Genomic DNA, 16,433 nt, shown 5'->3' with positions numbered 1-16,433 from the left:
CCCGCGCCACACGCCTAGATGAAAAGTCTTCTGATCCAGTAAGTAGGTGTTGACGATGGCTGAAGTTTGTGTGCTGCTTTTCTATTATTTACAGCTTATTGGGGCATTGAGTTTACAACGTTCAAACGTAGCATCGCAGGAAGAGGTTTGTTTGGTTGTAATTGGACAAGAATCTTTGCCTTCAATTTTTTTCCAGTGGTAGCACTCTGCAAAGAACAAAAATATGGAATAATATTTTCAAATATGCAATTATAAAATAAATAAAATGTACTATAAAGTACTCATAATCACAGGCAGTACATTACATTGAGACCGCTAGCTAGGGCCCTTGTTGGTTTTCAGCTGGTACTGGTGGGGCCTGGGAAGGCCCGCTGTTGCCCCCGTAATGACAGTTCTGGCAAAGCTACTGTATCGGACATCCATCGCTGGCCCTGGCTTGCCGGTGAAAGCCCGTTAATGGCTAAGCCGGGCATCGCAACTGGCTATCCCAGGCCTGCTTTGCGGTTAGAGTGCCGGTATTGGCTGTACGTCTCCAAACATTGATTAACAACGTCCGTTCAATGCTATAGGTATTGCGACATTGTTTAGCAGTCCTGATATACCCATCAATATTGGCCTGTCAAGCGGAACGGCATGTTAACATTAGTTTACCCGTAGCATTCGCAGGAAATTCCTAAATATACATGTTATACACCAAGCAATATTGATTTGAATTTTTTACCGATCTCGCCAACTGCAGCATCACTTAGGCAATTTTTTTTCGATTCTCACTAAATTCTGGTATGTTCTGCATTTTTTAATAGCGAAGGCTGTTAACTTTGACGTAATTGTTTTTATTGTGTTGAATCGTTCGATCGGAGATGGTTTACAAGTGGCGAAAGCGCATTCCGTTATAACGCATCAATGTGCGCTCTCCGTGTGCATCCTCGACAGGCGCAATGACAAATTCATGGGGGTATAGAATCAAAAAGTATGTACGCTTACATTTGCATGTTTAAATAGTTTTGCCGATAGGGAATTTTAATGTACTGCGTAAGCTTATGGTGAAATCATCTGTGCCACGCACCGCGGTAATGCCGTTGCTAGCTAGACTTCTGTAGCGGCTACAAAGTTTATCGCTAGTACAATGCAAGTTATTGTAGATGATTACGCTCTTTACTATTTTTCTGTGTAAGAAGCATATCGCACCGCATAGTAGTGTCTTCTGCTTCCCGCTTTAATATAAGCTTAGGTCTTTCCCGAAAATCTCTGTCTAGTACACTGTACCGAAGGTATGCATTGTCTATTATGCGTGCAGCCGAGCCTGCGCTGCTACTCGGAATCGGATGGGTGCAAAAAAAGCGTTAATGCCCTGTCTAATTTGTTGCTCCCTACGCGGACCTCGCCCGCTGTAAAAAATAAAAGAAAAAAAAACATGGTGACTCTCGGTCTCTCGGAGGATGAGGGACCCGTACACATTCTGCTTCTGCCTGTGAGCAACTGTCGTTGCCCACTTGGCTTGCAACCATGTTTTGCTGGGAAACAGGCATGAACTTGCCCAGCAATGTGTTCAGTACCAGCGGCTTGGCACTCTGTTGTCGGGTGAAACATGAACTAGCCAAACGTCTAAAAATTGCACCGTCGGAAAACTGCTTTTACTGCGAAATGAGATCGTGAGTATCGGAAGCCAAGTTATCGAAAGATAAGCGCAATTGTCTTATTTTTATTCTCAAGTATATTGTTTCAACAAAGCGGATTGCCTAATATGTGTATTGTTTTTTTACTGAGATAATGTACGAACAGGGTGATTATAACCCCGCGAGTTTTTTTTCTACGTAGACAGTGCTTCAGCATCAACTGAAACGCACTATCTGTTCGAAAGCATGCGGCACGGCACATTTCGGCTGGGACACTCAAGAAGACCAAAGTTGGATTGTCGTAATTCCTTACTCCGGAAGTACATTCTGCAAGCTGACTGGTGTTCAGAACTTGCTGCATCGCTAGAATCTGTAATTTTGTAGCTTGGGTGTTTATCGTAAAATAATTCACCCTTTCTTTGATATATCTGTTCTAAAAACTTATGCATTGCAAAAGGCTGATAACAGCTACCCACAAGCACCTACAAGAAGTCTTGTGATGAAGGCCAAGTCACCCATTCACCAATTCTAACGAGCCAATTCACCATAATTGGCTCGTTAGAAGAAAATGTGCTTATTCTGATGCAGCTGCGTTATCTACTTCATTTTTGCGTATTTCAGATTTTTTTTTCAGCGTAAAGAGCTTTTTCGAATGGAGGGATCATGCCTGTGGCAGGTTGCCTTCAATATAATGAAAGCCATCATCGGCCGTGCAGTTCAACTGCCGTACAGCCTGCATGGGAACAAAAGCAAGAGAGCCTTTTTAACATGCGGCTATGCAAGGTGACAACAGTTGATATGTATTTATTTGTGCCCCTTGCATATATTCTGCACTGCTGGCAGTGATGGAATACTATATTTATATGTAGTGTATGCAGACGCTGGCTGTGGGAAGCAGCAGGTCGACATCAATCAAGCGCAAAACTTCATAAAAATGTGGCTGCCAGGTGCCGTCGACTGAGGTCGCGGGATCGTATCCCGGCCGCTGCGGCCGTATTTCGATGCAGGCGAAATGCAAAACGCCCGTGTGCTTGCGTTGTAGTGCACGTTTAAGAACCCCAGGTGGTCAAAATTAATCCGGAGCCCTCCACTACGACGTGCCTCATAATCAGAACTGGTTTTGTCACGTAAAATCCCAGAAAGAAGGCGCCGTCGACTGTGTTAATGGCAGAAGGCGGTGTTACGCCGAAGCGGCTCAATCCGTTCAGCACCTTGTAAGTGCCTCTTCTGTGAGCCCAGCCTCAACCCTCGCGATGCCCGCGATCTTTGCAAAAATACCCCTCGCGTCGTAGTTGCTTCGTAATGTTTCGGCGCCCGGGTAGCCAAGGACGCGGTACTGTTGCGTGGTGAACTGCCACGAGAGTGGCCAAAACAACCGGGGCCTCCCGCCACATGTCAAGTTCTACAGTTCACCGGGTAAAAGGTATGAAAAGTAACGCAGGCTGGTATGGCTACCTGCCATCCCCAAAATCAAGTAAGTCAGAATACGAAAGTTGGCCACTTTCCCTAATGCCTGCTATTATTCACGGGAGCGTTGTTGCCTCGCCTTTTAGCTCAGTCAGGACAATTTGCTCGTGGTGACGAGAACATTGTTGCATTTCTACTTGGACGTGCTTGGAGTGACGCAGCGTGCATCGGCCGACTTGCGCGTGCGACGTACGTTGTGCTTTCTCGTGTTTGACAGCGCGCGCTTGATAATGAACATTTCTGTGGTAGCAAGTTGCAAGCAGTTAAACGCCTTAGCACGGAGGTACGATTAGGTAGCCCATTTTACAAAATAATGCGGACCGTATTTTCTGTTATGTTGACTACGCGAGTTGTGTTATGAGAGGACGGTAGCGGCGGTTTGAATTGCTTTGGATCTCGGTCGTACTCAAAAACCGGTGCAACACGGGCACTTTCCATCACCACCAAGCCCGATATAGATCAAATCTTTCGGTCGCGATCAAGAATGGTAGTAGCACGGTCCAACAATTGGCTGAGAAAGAAGAAGTAGTAGCGCAAAAGGAACGTTGAACCGACGAGAACAAAGATATGGCGCTAAACCAACTCTCCCAATAAACCGTTTTACTAAGCAACAATCCCCATCGATCTCGTTGCGCTCACTCAGCATTACGATGCAGACGACACCCTACGATCTCGATCTACTGGATCGGGATCGTGCAATATCGTGGTTGAAAGTACCCGTATAGAAGTAGCCGATTCGTATTTGACTCGACAAACAGTGCTCAACAGTGCTCGAGGGACAGGGGCATAAATTCATCACGGGTTTAGGTGCGTCAGGGACGTCATGCTCAGTCCTTGTGCTACGCGAGGCGATGGTAAAAATCGTCTCCCTTGCTACTTGTGAGGCGGCTTTCCACGCCATTTTCATCATGGTTTTTTTAAGAGCGCAGATCTTAAGCGCCCGTTCATGCGGCGAGCGTCGGAGGGAAGCGCAATTCCAGTGTTCCACGTGTGTCTCTGTTGATTTTATTTCGTCTACGTTGAAGAAATATTAGAATTCTACATAGCTGCTAGTTGGCTAAACGTAACAAGTTTTACGTTGTTGAGCGCGTCTGTCGTAGTATGCTTAATTTAACTGCGTAAGGGGTGCTATCTAAACTCACTATGTTGGGATGAAGACGAGGACGAGGTTGTTGAGAGTACAAAACAGCTACTGTAATCAGCGTGTAGTAGTTTGTATGCCATCGATCCAGACGTTCCTGAAATGAGGAAGAAAGCAGATGTTCTAACAAAAGCCTGAGAACCTTGGCTAAGTTAAGCATAGTTAAAATAATCGATTACTGCAAAGGTGAGAAAGAAAAAACTACTCAAACTTTAGTACAATGGTGCGGGCGACTTACCAATAATATTAGTCTCGTCAGGTTCAAATGTAATGACGTCATTCACTGATGAGCCTTCGGTGGCTGACGTGGTTGCTGTGTAAATTAATGCCTCCCTGATTGTGAAAGACAACACCAGAATGATAATACGGACATTTTAGCAGTAGCTCTGCGGAATCGTAAAAGCAATCGCGATGAAGGTACTTCTGGATGTCATATATAGGAACACTGCTCACATTTTTTTTCTTAAGGCTTTTGTTGCTCTTTTTGGTTCATGTAAGTAGCTTTATTCGTTGAACCATATAAAGCCGGCCTTAACAGGAATGAGTCCCATCGAGCGCGCTAAAACTCCCTTTTTGTTTGCTTGTGCTGCTTTTTGCCCCTTGTTTCAGTCTACGTGTCAGATATGTTGCCAAATCAGTGATTCTGGCTGACACTTTCTATCTTTTTTTGCTCTTTAACTGCTATTTCCTGCCTTTAAGGCATCGACATACTGTATATATAATGCGAAACGAAAAAAAAATGTAGTTGAGTAGTTTTGTTTTGATTAGGCCCAGATATGAGGACTTAATATCAGAACTTCGGCAGAGTTCAGCGACTTCTGCATTTCCTTTTTCCCGCCTACCTGGGTTACAACCCACCGTGGTTGCTCAGTGGCTATGGTGTTCGGCTGCTGAGCACGAGGTCGCGGGATCGAATCTCGGCCACGGCGGCCGCATTTCGATGGGGGCGATATGCCAAAACACCCGTGTTCTTAGATTTAGGTGCACGTTAAAGAACCCCAGGACGTCCAAATTTCCAGAGTGCCCCACTACAAGGTGCCTCATAATCAGATCGGGGTTTTGGCACGTAAAACCTCATAATTTAATTTTTAACCTGAGTCACTGAGTAAGACGAATGGTTAGCGCATCGGGCAGCTGTGCTGTGGGAACAGGGTTCGAAATCAACCGTCAAACCAACTAGGGTTACTGGGTATGTAGCACTGTGTACCAATGTGCCGCTCTTCAACGAACCTCTTTGACGAACATTGGCCACTGTAGATGTGGTACTGAGAATGTACCACTATTCAATACACCTTTTTTGACGCCGTCTTAGAGCATTGGGTATGTTCCACTCACGGTGTAAGAAGAGAGGTGCTCCGACGGCGCGCCCGCCCTGGGGCGAGAGAGCGGCCACTTCGTGTGACCAGAAGTGAACGCCACCGCTAGGGGCAGCACGTGTTCAGGGGGCCTTGGAGCAGCGGCACAAGAGTGGATAATTTACGACCTCCGTCAGCATTGAAACACCCATACCTAAAGATATGCAATTTTTCGTTATTCAGACGCCAAATCCTGAGCAGGTAGAAGGTTTCATGCCACTTACAGTCAAAATACCATCATTTCCGACACGAGAGAGACGCTTCGTCTGCTCGAGCAGACGGCGCGCTGTGCTTGCCGCTGGTAGGTAGCCGCTGCTCGCCGCATCGGAATCAATCGGAATGTCGGCAGAAATATAAAGGGACGTCCCTCCGACCAAATAAAGTCGTTTTAAGCAGGCTAACAACATATATGCATCGACATAAATCACCTCTGCGGCGCGCGCGCCCATAGAAGCGCCAGCAAAGCGAGCGAAAAAGTGGCCCCCAGAACATGTGCTGCCCCTTGCGGCAGCGGCGTGCGTAAAGTCACACTAAGTGGCCGCGCCTTGCGCCACCGTCGTATCACATGCCTTCTTACACCGTGGTTCCACTCGGTCTGTGCGGCCGTTCCATGAACCTCTTTGATACCAACTTTGGTCACGTGGCATGTGCCAATATGTGTGTGCCGCTCTTCGATGAACGTCGCTGACATTACTTATGGTACGTTCAGCTGAGCCACCCTGGCACCGTAGCAGTGCAGCGGAAATTACGCCAAACACCGCCGAGTTTCACGTTTCGCTCCTGCCAGACGAACGTGCGAGCCACCAAACGGGAGTTTGCGACTGTAGCGCCCGCTGCGAGATACATGCCGAATGCGAAGTTAAGAAGACGACGCTCTATTACACAGGACACTTATCCCTTGGTCTCGCCGCGATTTTCAGACGTGAACAGGGTCAAGCATTTTATTGATGACAGATGCTTGAAATATGAAGTGACGAATGACTCTTGCCATTCGAATGATTTTTGGGGTACTGGGACGACCCTGCAAACTGCGCTGGCAGCCACTTCATGTACTCCGACTTAGCCTTAAGTGTTTCGGAACTGAAAAGAAACAACGAAAGGAAACGAAAGTTACAGCATCAAACGTAGAAACTGATGCTGCAGCTTCATGTACCTCATTATCGTATGACGCCGCTACATCGGTGATAAAATGGTTCGCCTTCGACTGCTGCTCTCGTCAGAGCTCCTGATTAGCAGCGCAAATCAATTGCGTGGTCTTCGTTGACCGATGAGCTACTGGATTCTTGCAGCGAAAATAGTTTTGTGCGAGACACGCTGAGACACAGCTCACATCGTAACCGCCTGCTACAAAATGGCGGCTCAACTGAACGGCTCGCTTTTCGTCGTCTGCTGCCGCGCGCTGCTCGACGGGATCGCACCGCGCTCCACCGTCCATCTCCGCGGTGGCACGGTGGCGCGCACTCGTGTCGCGTTCGCCCCAGCCGAACGTGCGACACCGCGCGAGTGCACTGAAAACGGCACGAGTGCCGTCAGCCGAAGGTACCATTAGGGTAACTAGATATGAACCACTGGGCACGTGCACTATGCAGTGCAAAATGATCGTTTAAATTTATTCGATGCTCGGCAGAATCAAACTCGCCCCATGCGCGGACCTTACGGCGGAGCCGTTAGATGGCGCGGCGTGTGCAGCAAGAAGCGCGACAGAGGCGCGCCCCACGGCATACACGTTTCGGCGCCGGAAATGAGGCGTGCCGCTACATTGCTTCAATGCTACTCGCCTTAACGTCAACGTTCATCGTGAGACGGGTTCTCCTGGACATTAATTAGCGACATTTCGGTAATCATTTGGTTATGCCTTTCGTTTTCTCGCGGAAATGATGTCCTCCCTTTAGGTCAATCAGACTGAAAAACAGTATTGTGCCAAATGGCTCGGGCAATTTTATCAAATTTTGTTGAAAACAAAAAGCACCGTATATGTTATATAGTAGCGATTCGCAAAGCTCAGGAGCTTTATTAGAGAAGCAGCTGCATCAAGCCGTACTCGGGAGAAGATACCAGAGAGGCGCGAACAACAAGAGAGTCTTCTTCTTCTCTTGAGGCCGCCCGCGATCTCGGGCGGCCCGATCGTCATCTTTGTCGGTGCCCGGGCATATTTGTGCACGAATAGCGACGCGGCATTGCCCTCCCTCCAGAGCGAGCATCTTCCCGATGCTGATCAAATCGTGGTGGATAGACTCAAATCAATATGCTAATCTAACAAAACTGATCAATTCAATGCTGAAACCATGTTGGATATTCAAAGACTACTTGCCCATACGCAGTACATTTAAGTTTAAATTACTCATTCACTTACCATTCGAGGTTCCGTGCACTTGGTGATGAATCTGTCCTGTGAGAAAATGTCAAATATGGAGTTTCACAAAACAAATATATTGAGAGACGAAAACGTAAACTAAAGGGTGATCTGCAATATTAATAAAATAAAGGGCCTCATAAACTTTTATAAATGTCAATACAAGCTTAAAGCCAAACTAGGCACGCAAGCACGTGGCCACGTGATAAGGGCTCAGTTCCTGTGCGCTTTGTTTTAAGACCCAACATCGAACGTAGAGCCACCTTTACGTAGAGCTATATTTAGATCGGCGTTACAGCTGTCTTCAGTTGCGCGGCTGTTTTCTACGCTTCCTTCGCGCATTCCTTCGCCGAGCCCAATCATGTGGTTAAAACGGGCTCCACTGCGCTTCAGCGAAGACTACACGTTGTGGTGGCGCGACTATCTCCTCCAGAGCAGGTGAAGAAGAAAACAGCTCACGTGCATGTTACGCGAGAAAAGAACATGTTTTGAGGCAACAACAACAACATGCTGGCGGGCTCGACCTGAGCGGCCGCGGTATCTGCCGCTCCCGAGATCCCGCGGAACCATGGCTGGCCGGTCTAAATAAAACGTGGCCACGGCGGCTACCTCTTCGCGCCGCCTCCCATAACGTCTTAGGTGACGCCAAAACTGGGTCCTAAAATGCGTTATGGAGCTTGAGAGCATTTTTTGTCTGCCCTTCTTCTTCCAGTGTGAGAACACACTGAAATACTGACTGAGACCGAAATGCAACACCAATTAATTGAAAGCATGCGCATGCACTTTCATCGAGTGACAAAATGGCAGCATTGTGTGCCTAGAGCCAAGATTTTCAAAACTTACTCTTTTGTCTCGTTGGCACAGTCAAAAATTATTGTATACGGAGCGTTTTGTGCAGGCATTTCAATGATGATACAATCGCACGGTATTCCCAGGAAAAGATCACTTGTTTGTTCAACTAAACCATATTTTTCAATTTGTCCTGTAAACAGCTGAAAAATACGTTTTTTTAAAGCGTAGACAACGACAAGATCGAAAAGTTACAAATCGGTTCCAAGTGTGGTTATACGTGATAGATCATCAACTGCGTTCCGCAAGAAAAAAAAAATAATCGGGTGGGCGGACGCAGCCACAGTGGGGTACGTTAAACTTCTTATTTGTGCTGCAAAGCGTGTATGGGCACTAGGTCATCAAAATGACCTTACTAAATTCACAAATTACATTTAATCACGCATTAGACAGCTTACACGCCTAACTTACATGCTCGCATACCTATAGTGCTCCAAGCTATAAGACAGCTTGTACCACTGGGCCGGCGTAGGAGGCGTGACGACGAAGACATGGCGATATTGTTAGGATGAATACTCCTACGGCGTAGGAGTCTCGCATGTAACACGAGACTTAGCCAGTCTCGGCGAAGGAGTCTCGGTCTCCCACGGCGTAGGAGTCTCGCATGTAACGCGAGACTTAGCCAGTCTCGCGTTACATGGTAATCAGGGACTCTCCATTCCGATGACGTGACGATGATCGCGACAGCATCGATACAGCTGTATGACAGCGAATGCGTGTCCGCGATAGCATGATGACGACGCAATGACGATTACAGTATGACGAGAGTCGGATAACGAATCTGGTGCGACGACTACTGAATGATCGCGACGGCGTTACGTCGACGGGATAGCTAATACACGACGACTGTATGACGACGATGGCGTGACGACTACGGCACGTTGAGAGTAGGATGACAAAACTTGAGTGATTGCAATGCAGCGACCACGACGACACCGCGACAATGAGCACATACGTATAGTGGCCCAGCTATAGGACAAGTTGAGACACTGCCTTGGCGTAGAAGGCCTGACGACAACGGCATGAGGAGAGTCAAATCACGAAGCTCGAATGACGACAGTGGAACGAGCACAACGGCATCACGACCAAGAGAACATTAGTCCATTTTTGCACGCCACCTTCTGCGGCTAGCGGTAAATTATACACATTTGTATAAATTAGCACTTGTTTGGATTTATCAACACCGAATGTTCGTACATCTTACAGGTCTTCATGAGAAATATGTTTAATTTAACAAAAACCAGGGGACTACCAAGACCAGTCTAGCCCTGGCAGCCCCTGATTACAATAGCCAAGAGGGATGCACGTTACAAAAATAATTATGCTTTGTGGGAGCGGCCCGCTCGGCGCCAGCGCGCGCCCTAGAGGATCCTAAGAAAGTTTTTCATCCATCTATCTCAACAGCACCGGAGTGTACCACCCAAGCTCACAACTTAGACAGTCTCGCGTATCATGGTAATCTGGGACTCTCCATGGAACCAGTAACGCAAAGTAAAGCGAAGACACAAAAATGTCGCATCTTTTGTTCAGCGAGGAACTCAATAAATGGGGCCATGATCGCCATACAGCACCTCTCTATTCGAAAGTGCCGCCATGTGTTGGATTGATTGTGCAATGGGTGAACCTTGTTAAAGGAGGACATTCAGACGGTAGAGTGGGATTGTCCAGTATACATAATTTTCGGTAAGCGGCAGCTCTCCGCTTCTGCCACGAATTAGGGTATACTGTCAATATATCTGCCACAGTTACATAGTTTTATTCCTACGTACTGGAGACTTTATTGAGAGAAATTCAAGATCCCTAGCTAATCCGTTGTACACTTTCGAGTTCGTCCTCGTAATGACAGAGCAATTAAAATTTTTATTTAGTGTAGTTCACGTTCCTTATGAAAAAATTTAAGTGACCGTCTGAAGCCAGGTTCACAAGTTGATTTTATAACTAAGAATCATTTTCCTTATTCTTAGCAATCTTACGTAAGTAGGTAGGTAGGTTACTGTCTCGTTCCGCATTAATAAGTCGAAAATAATCTGTGACCTACAGCAGGATCAAACCTCTACCGAAGAGCGCAGCATCTCGGTACTCTAACCATAAGGGGACGATCGCTCTTTTTTTTTTTTTTTTTTGATTGCCAGTCACAGTGAAACACACGACAACCGAGAAGACAAAACGAAAACTGAAGATAAAACAATATCAATATCAAATTTTACAGTTTGAACCGTCAGTTTAGCTGTGCTGGAATTGTCGGTTAAAATTCTCTGAGCACTGTCAAGTGATCCACCCTCGAAAGCCATTCAGGAGCGCACTCTTGCAATCTTTGCATTCCTGCCAAAAGTGTCGCACTCGAGGATCAACAGCCGGGCGTATCACGCACCCGGGTCACAGTGAAACACCGCCGTGCGGGCACGCCATAGACATTGCATGCCAGTCCGCATTATCAAGTCGCATGGTGCTCCATCGTCGCTGCTATTGTTCAGAAATCTTATGCTATATAAGGATTTAGGGGAAGCCTTTCATTAGCTTTCGCTGAAGCACATCTTAAAAGTAAAATTAAATATGAGGGTTTACGTGTCAATACCCCGATCTGACTATGATGCATGCCGTAGTGGTGGACTCCGGAATAACTTGTCTGAATAAAAGTATAAGTACATGGGTGTTTTCGCATTGCGCCCTGATCGAAATGCGGCCACCGCGGCCGGGATTCGATCCCGCGACCTCGTGCTTAGCACCCCCAGACAATAGCCACTAAGCAACCACGGCGTCTCACCTTCCAAAAGTATACTCCCTCCCAGCAGTGAAGAAACACATGAATAATAGTCTACGGTTTTTAGGGATAAGACAGTGTGAGTCCTACGGTAAAAAAAACGTTCTTATAAAAATATTTTAGTGACGATGTGTTAGTATGCAGTTGAAAAAAAGTCGCAGTTTCACCCGAAGGGCGAAGCATCGATTGCGACAGCAAGAAATTGGACAGCTATATACAGGAAGTAAGGATTGTAGATTTATCGGCCGCATGAACTTGTAAACATAGGCACAGTAACTAAATTAAAAAGCATGGTGTAACGCGCACACAAGCAAACATGAACGCATATCACTCGATGACCATGGAAAGTCGTTGCCAAATCGCTGGAGTGAGTAAGCGCGGTTGCAGCAGCAAGCGAATTCAGTTCGTGCCGCCGTTCGCATAAACGCGAACTAAGCCGTAGGGCGGGCTCTGTCCCCGCCGCAGATGGCTCCTCCCTACCCTCTGTCCGGAGCGTTGCGCGCGACTGAATGACGGTGCGCTTCCTTCCCGCTCCCCTTCCTTGCGTGCGCGAGATTGAGCCGGGCACCCTCGCACGCTTTCGCTCGCACATAAAGCAGCCGTATTCTGAAACGTTCCACTTCGGCGATACTTCGCCTTGGCCACGCCTCCGCCAACGGCGCGCGCTGATTGGCTGTTTTAGCAAACTTGGATGAGCTGATTGGCTTGTTGAGCCCGACGTCATTCACTTTTGCCCGACCAGCCAATCAGCGCGCGCCTGAAGGTGAAATTGTCGCCTAGGCGATAATATTGCCAAAGTGGATCGTTTTAGAATACGGCCCCAGCATGCGGTGCGCGGCGACAATTTTGTAGCCCTTGCACTTTATACGGAACCTCACGGCGACGGCGACAACAACAGCGACGCCGACGGCAGAAATCCGCCGGTAGTCCGTATAACTGATATCTCAATAAAAAGTTTCTGCATCAATCCTGACCTAATTCACATTATTTTCACTCGTCTTAACAAATCCGTACCCTGGCCTGCACTGCCAATGGCCCTGTACATAAGGACCAGCAATACTAGATCGCATACATCCCGATACAGGTTCTTTTTAGTAGGCACGATAATATAATAACCACGAATTGGGCCCTTATGACAAATAGGCCACGATTGCAGGCATACTTCTGTCGTTACAAAGTCCTCCAGCCCTTTGAAACGCTCGGTGCGTGCGCCCGATGCCCCTATACCTCGTCTTCTTTTTATTGCGATGATAACTATATCGACACTCCGGGGTGCATTTCTGCCGTCGTCGTCACCGTGAGGTTCTGTATAAAGTCCACGGGCTGTAAAATCGTCGCCGCGCACCGTATGCTGTATGTGGGAGTGAAAGCATGCAAGGGTGAGCCGGCGATCGCGACTCTATCTCGCGCACGCAAGGGCGGGAAGCGGGAAGAAAGCGTGCCGTCTTCTAGTCGCACACAACGCTCCGGAGGGAGGGTAGAGAGGGGGTAGGGCGCGTTCTACTCCGCCCTGCCCCAGCGACCACTCGCGCCCGCCCGGCGGGCTGTATCTGCGCCGAGGGCAGAGTCCTGCCTGTGCTGTTTTAGCGGCTTAGTCAGCGTTGATGCGAGCGGCCGCACAAAGGTCGATTCGCTCGCTGCTGCTGCTGCCGAGCTTACTCAGTACACCGTTTTGTAATCGAGTTTTCGCGGTCATAGAGAGACATGCGTTCATGCTTGCTTGTGTGCGCGTGTTACCATGTTTGTTAATTTAGTTTGTATGACTACGTTGACAAGTTTATACGGTCAATGAAACTGCAATCCTTACTTCGTAGACCTGTCCACTGATTTTCTATCGCAATCGATGCTTCGCCTTCTGGCGCAACTGTGACTTTTCGTGTGACAGCCCACGCTTAGAGGCTCCGTGTTAGACTGCACTATCTCCGTGACCAACCGACTTTCCTCAGTACTTTCCTCGTAGCACGCTACGTAGAAATTGTGGGACGCTGTACCGACTTCATGATCGCCCAAGTTATTCGTGCCCTAAGATTTCTTCACTGGAGACACGTACTCGCTGATGACGTCACAATCCATGCTCCCGTTGCTTAGGCTCGTCCACTACCTATGTAGAAGCCTACAATTTCCCTGCCGTAGGCTCACGTCGTTTGGTTAGCATAAAGATCATGCCGTTGCGCCATACAATTAAAGCATTACATTCCCACGGTTTATGTGCCGAAATCAGGATATGATTATGAGGCACGCCGTAATGGGGGAATTAAATTCGACCGCCTGAAGTTCTTTGACAAGCGCTCAGTGCAAAGTGCAAGACCGTTTTGCATTTCGCCGACATGGAAATGGGGCCACGGCGGCCGGGATTCGATCGCTCGCCTTCGGCCTTGACAGCGCAACGCCATCGCACCATACGATCGTCTTCAACGTGGTCGTCGTCGTGATGGTGCCTCGCAGACACGTACGCTGGCGACCCCACACACAAGTACTCAATTTACACGATCCCGTTGGTTCACCTCGCATCGCTATGCGAAACCCAACACACTGCTAGATAGCTAGGCGCCTGCAAAATGCTTCGGATAACACCGAGTCCCACAGTGCGTACGATCTGCTCAATGTTTGGCTTTAGGCATTACGAGGAATTAAAGTACACGCAGATTCAATGCTACCTAGTGGCCAAAGTTGTCTACGCGGCAAAACGCCAGCCAGTCCATGTTTAGTGACTCAAGTTCTCTACGAAGCCCGACAGCAGTCAGCAGCAAGATGTCTTTTCTGACATATGCCCAATGGCTTAAGTTGTCCATTCGGCAAAAAAACAATTATGCAGACATCAACGCACATGTTTGACTTTATGTGAAGCAAGCTTTCGTGAAGCGTCTGATGAAATGCTTTAAAGCTGCCCCTTTTTATTCCTGCGTCTATGGAGTAAAGGAAATTGGCAGGTGCGCATGTGCTCTCAGGAGCCCGTTCTGCGCAACCTGACAACTCTCATACGGTTTGTAGTTGATTTTATTTCGTTTGCATCCTGAGCGTATTACACGCACTTTCCGGGAACTTTTGTATCTGTGTATGTCTCTATCTAGCTCTTTTGCGGCCTATTTCGGTCACTGGGTAGTACATGGTCGAACAGTCAGCGCATCGGGCTGCTGTGTTCAGGGAACAACGCTTCAAAACAACCATCGACCAACTTGGGTCACTGAGTATATGCCAATGTGTACATACGTGCCGTTCTTCAAGGAACCTCTTCCACGCCCACATGGGTAACTGTAGATGCGGGAGTGTGCAGGCACCGCGGCTCCAAGAAACTATATGACGACGACTTGGACACTTCGTATGTGCCACTCGGTCGGCGCTGGTCTTCAATGATCCTTTTTAAGGCGAAAGCATTAAATGCTACATCAGACGGTGGTCGAAAACTTGGCGTGGGATGTAGAAATTGGTTCCAAGTTGGTTCTAAGCGAACCAACTTGTAAATCTTGGCGAACCGGCCACATCTACAAGTTGGATTACAATAGAGATCGTGAAGTTCTCGCGTAAACTTGAGGGCAAGTGGACTTCTCACATGCATCTGAAACGAAATCAATGTCCCGTGGGAGTCGAACCCACAACCATTAGGGTTAATTAATTTACAGTTAATTAAGATGAAGTTAATTAAGGCACTCCAACCTCCAACCTTTGCTGAGAGTCAAACTCACGATCTTCGGTGGAAGTGGCAACGCATTTGAATGGGAATGGCAAGTAATTTAATGAATGTCTCTTTAGCGCGCAGGGTTTCGCCTTCACCCTCTTTGGCGTATGCTAAAGTGACTGTCAGTTTTTGATGCCAAGTTGGGTCATGGGTATGCGCCGGTAAGTGTGTGCCGCGCTTTAATGAACGTATTTGACTGTCGAGTGCGTGCGGAAGTATGCCGGGACCGTTCTGACACCCACTTTTCGGGCCGACGAAACCGATTTCTTCCCTTCTGAGGTGACTGAAGACCAAGAACGCCCAGCCGCCGTACTAGTCCTGACGGCGGAGTGGGGAGCAGCGCATCGGCTACTAACACCCGACCTGGGCACAGCGATGGAAACGCAATGGATAACGACCCGGAAACCACAAGGGATAGCATGGATACGGACTATCAAGAGTTGAAAAGTCAACTGGGCTCTGAAACCAATCGCGCCGAGGATCCCCCTTCATCTGACGAGGCGATACAAGTGGATTCAGCCAGCGGCGACGAGAACGAGCATTATGAAAAGACGAAGGCAGATGACGGACGAACTCAAAAACGGTCAGTGGCAGCTCGCTATATCGTTACGGGAACATAAACGATAAAGCAAGCAAGCGCGGACCCTCGAAGGATCCAGGCAGGCCAGCGATTTTCAACGGGCGGGATCGCTAAGCCTAACGACAACAACGGGGGGCGCCGAAACCCGCGGAATTGGCGAGAACAACACATGTGGCAGTAACGGAACACCTATGAAGGAGCACCGCAGCAGGCGCGATGCAACAGGTGCGACGAGAGGCCGCCGACGCTCACGAGTGGCGCCTCTACCTAGGAACGATATGAAAATTATAATACGGCCCAAACCAGGGCTCGTGGTGAGAGACTTGAAAACATATGAAGTAGCAAGAGCGATTGAACGTGCAAGTGGAGATCCGGAAACGTGCAGAGGTGACAAATTCCTGGTGCGTCTCCGCAATGTATCCAACATCATCATGGCAAGTACTCCGCACGAGCAAGTTGCAGAGCAGATACTGAAAATAACAGCACTGGAACTCAACAGCACCAGACATCTTGTGAATACCTACATTTCTACATCCGAAGGGTACCTCAAGGGAGTTGTGCACGGAATAGAACGTAAAACGCCAGAAGATGAACTTCTAAACAACCTAAGAGTGCGCACCCAGGGCGTCACAATC

General features: G+C 48.1%; 1 protein-coding gene across 1 annotated transcript in view; it reads right to left on the bottom strand.

Moving 5' to 3' along the window:
- The window catches only part of LOC119453515 (uncharacterized), an 89,197-nt gene that overhangs the window by 60,807 nt on the left and 11,957 nt on the right, over positions 1-16,433 (bottom strand). The window contains exons 2-6 of the mRNA XM_037715559.2: positions 8,776-8,924; positions 7,933-7,968; positions 4,463-4,557; positions 4,226-4,321; positions 47-206 (exon numbers count right to left, since the gene is read on the bottom strand). Of these exons, the coding sequence (XP_037571487.2) occupies positions 85-206; positions 4,226-4,321; positions 4,463-4,557; positions 7,933-7,968; positions 8,776-8,924 (498 nt within the window). The 3' untranslated portion in view covers positions 47-84. The remainder of the gene's footprint in view (positions 1-46; positions 207-4,225; positions 4,322-4,462; positions 4,558-7,932; positions 7,969-8,775; positions 8,925-16,433) is intronic.

Source organism: Dermacentor silvarum, chromosome 5, assembly GCF_013339745.2.
Source record: "Dermacentor silvarum isolate Dsil-2018 chromosome 5, BIME_Dsil_1.4, whole genome shotgun sequence".
In the NCBI taxonomy this organism is placed as follows: domain Eukaryota; kingdom Metazoa; phylum Arthropoda; class Arachnida; order Ixodida; family Ixodidae; genus Dermacentor; species Dermacentor silvarum.
This window is presented reverse-complemented; position numbering and strand designations above follow the sequence as displayed.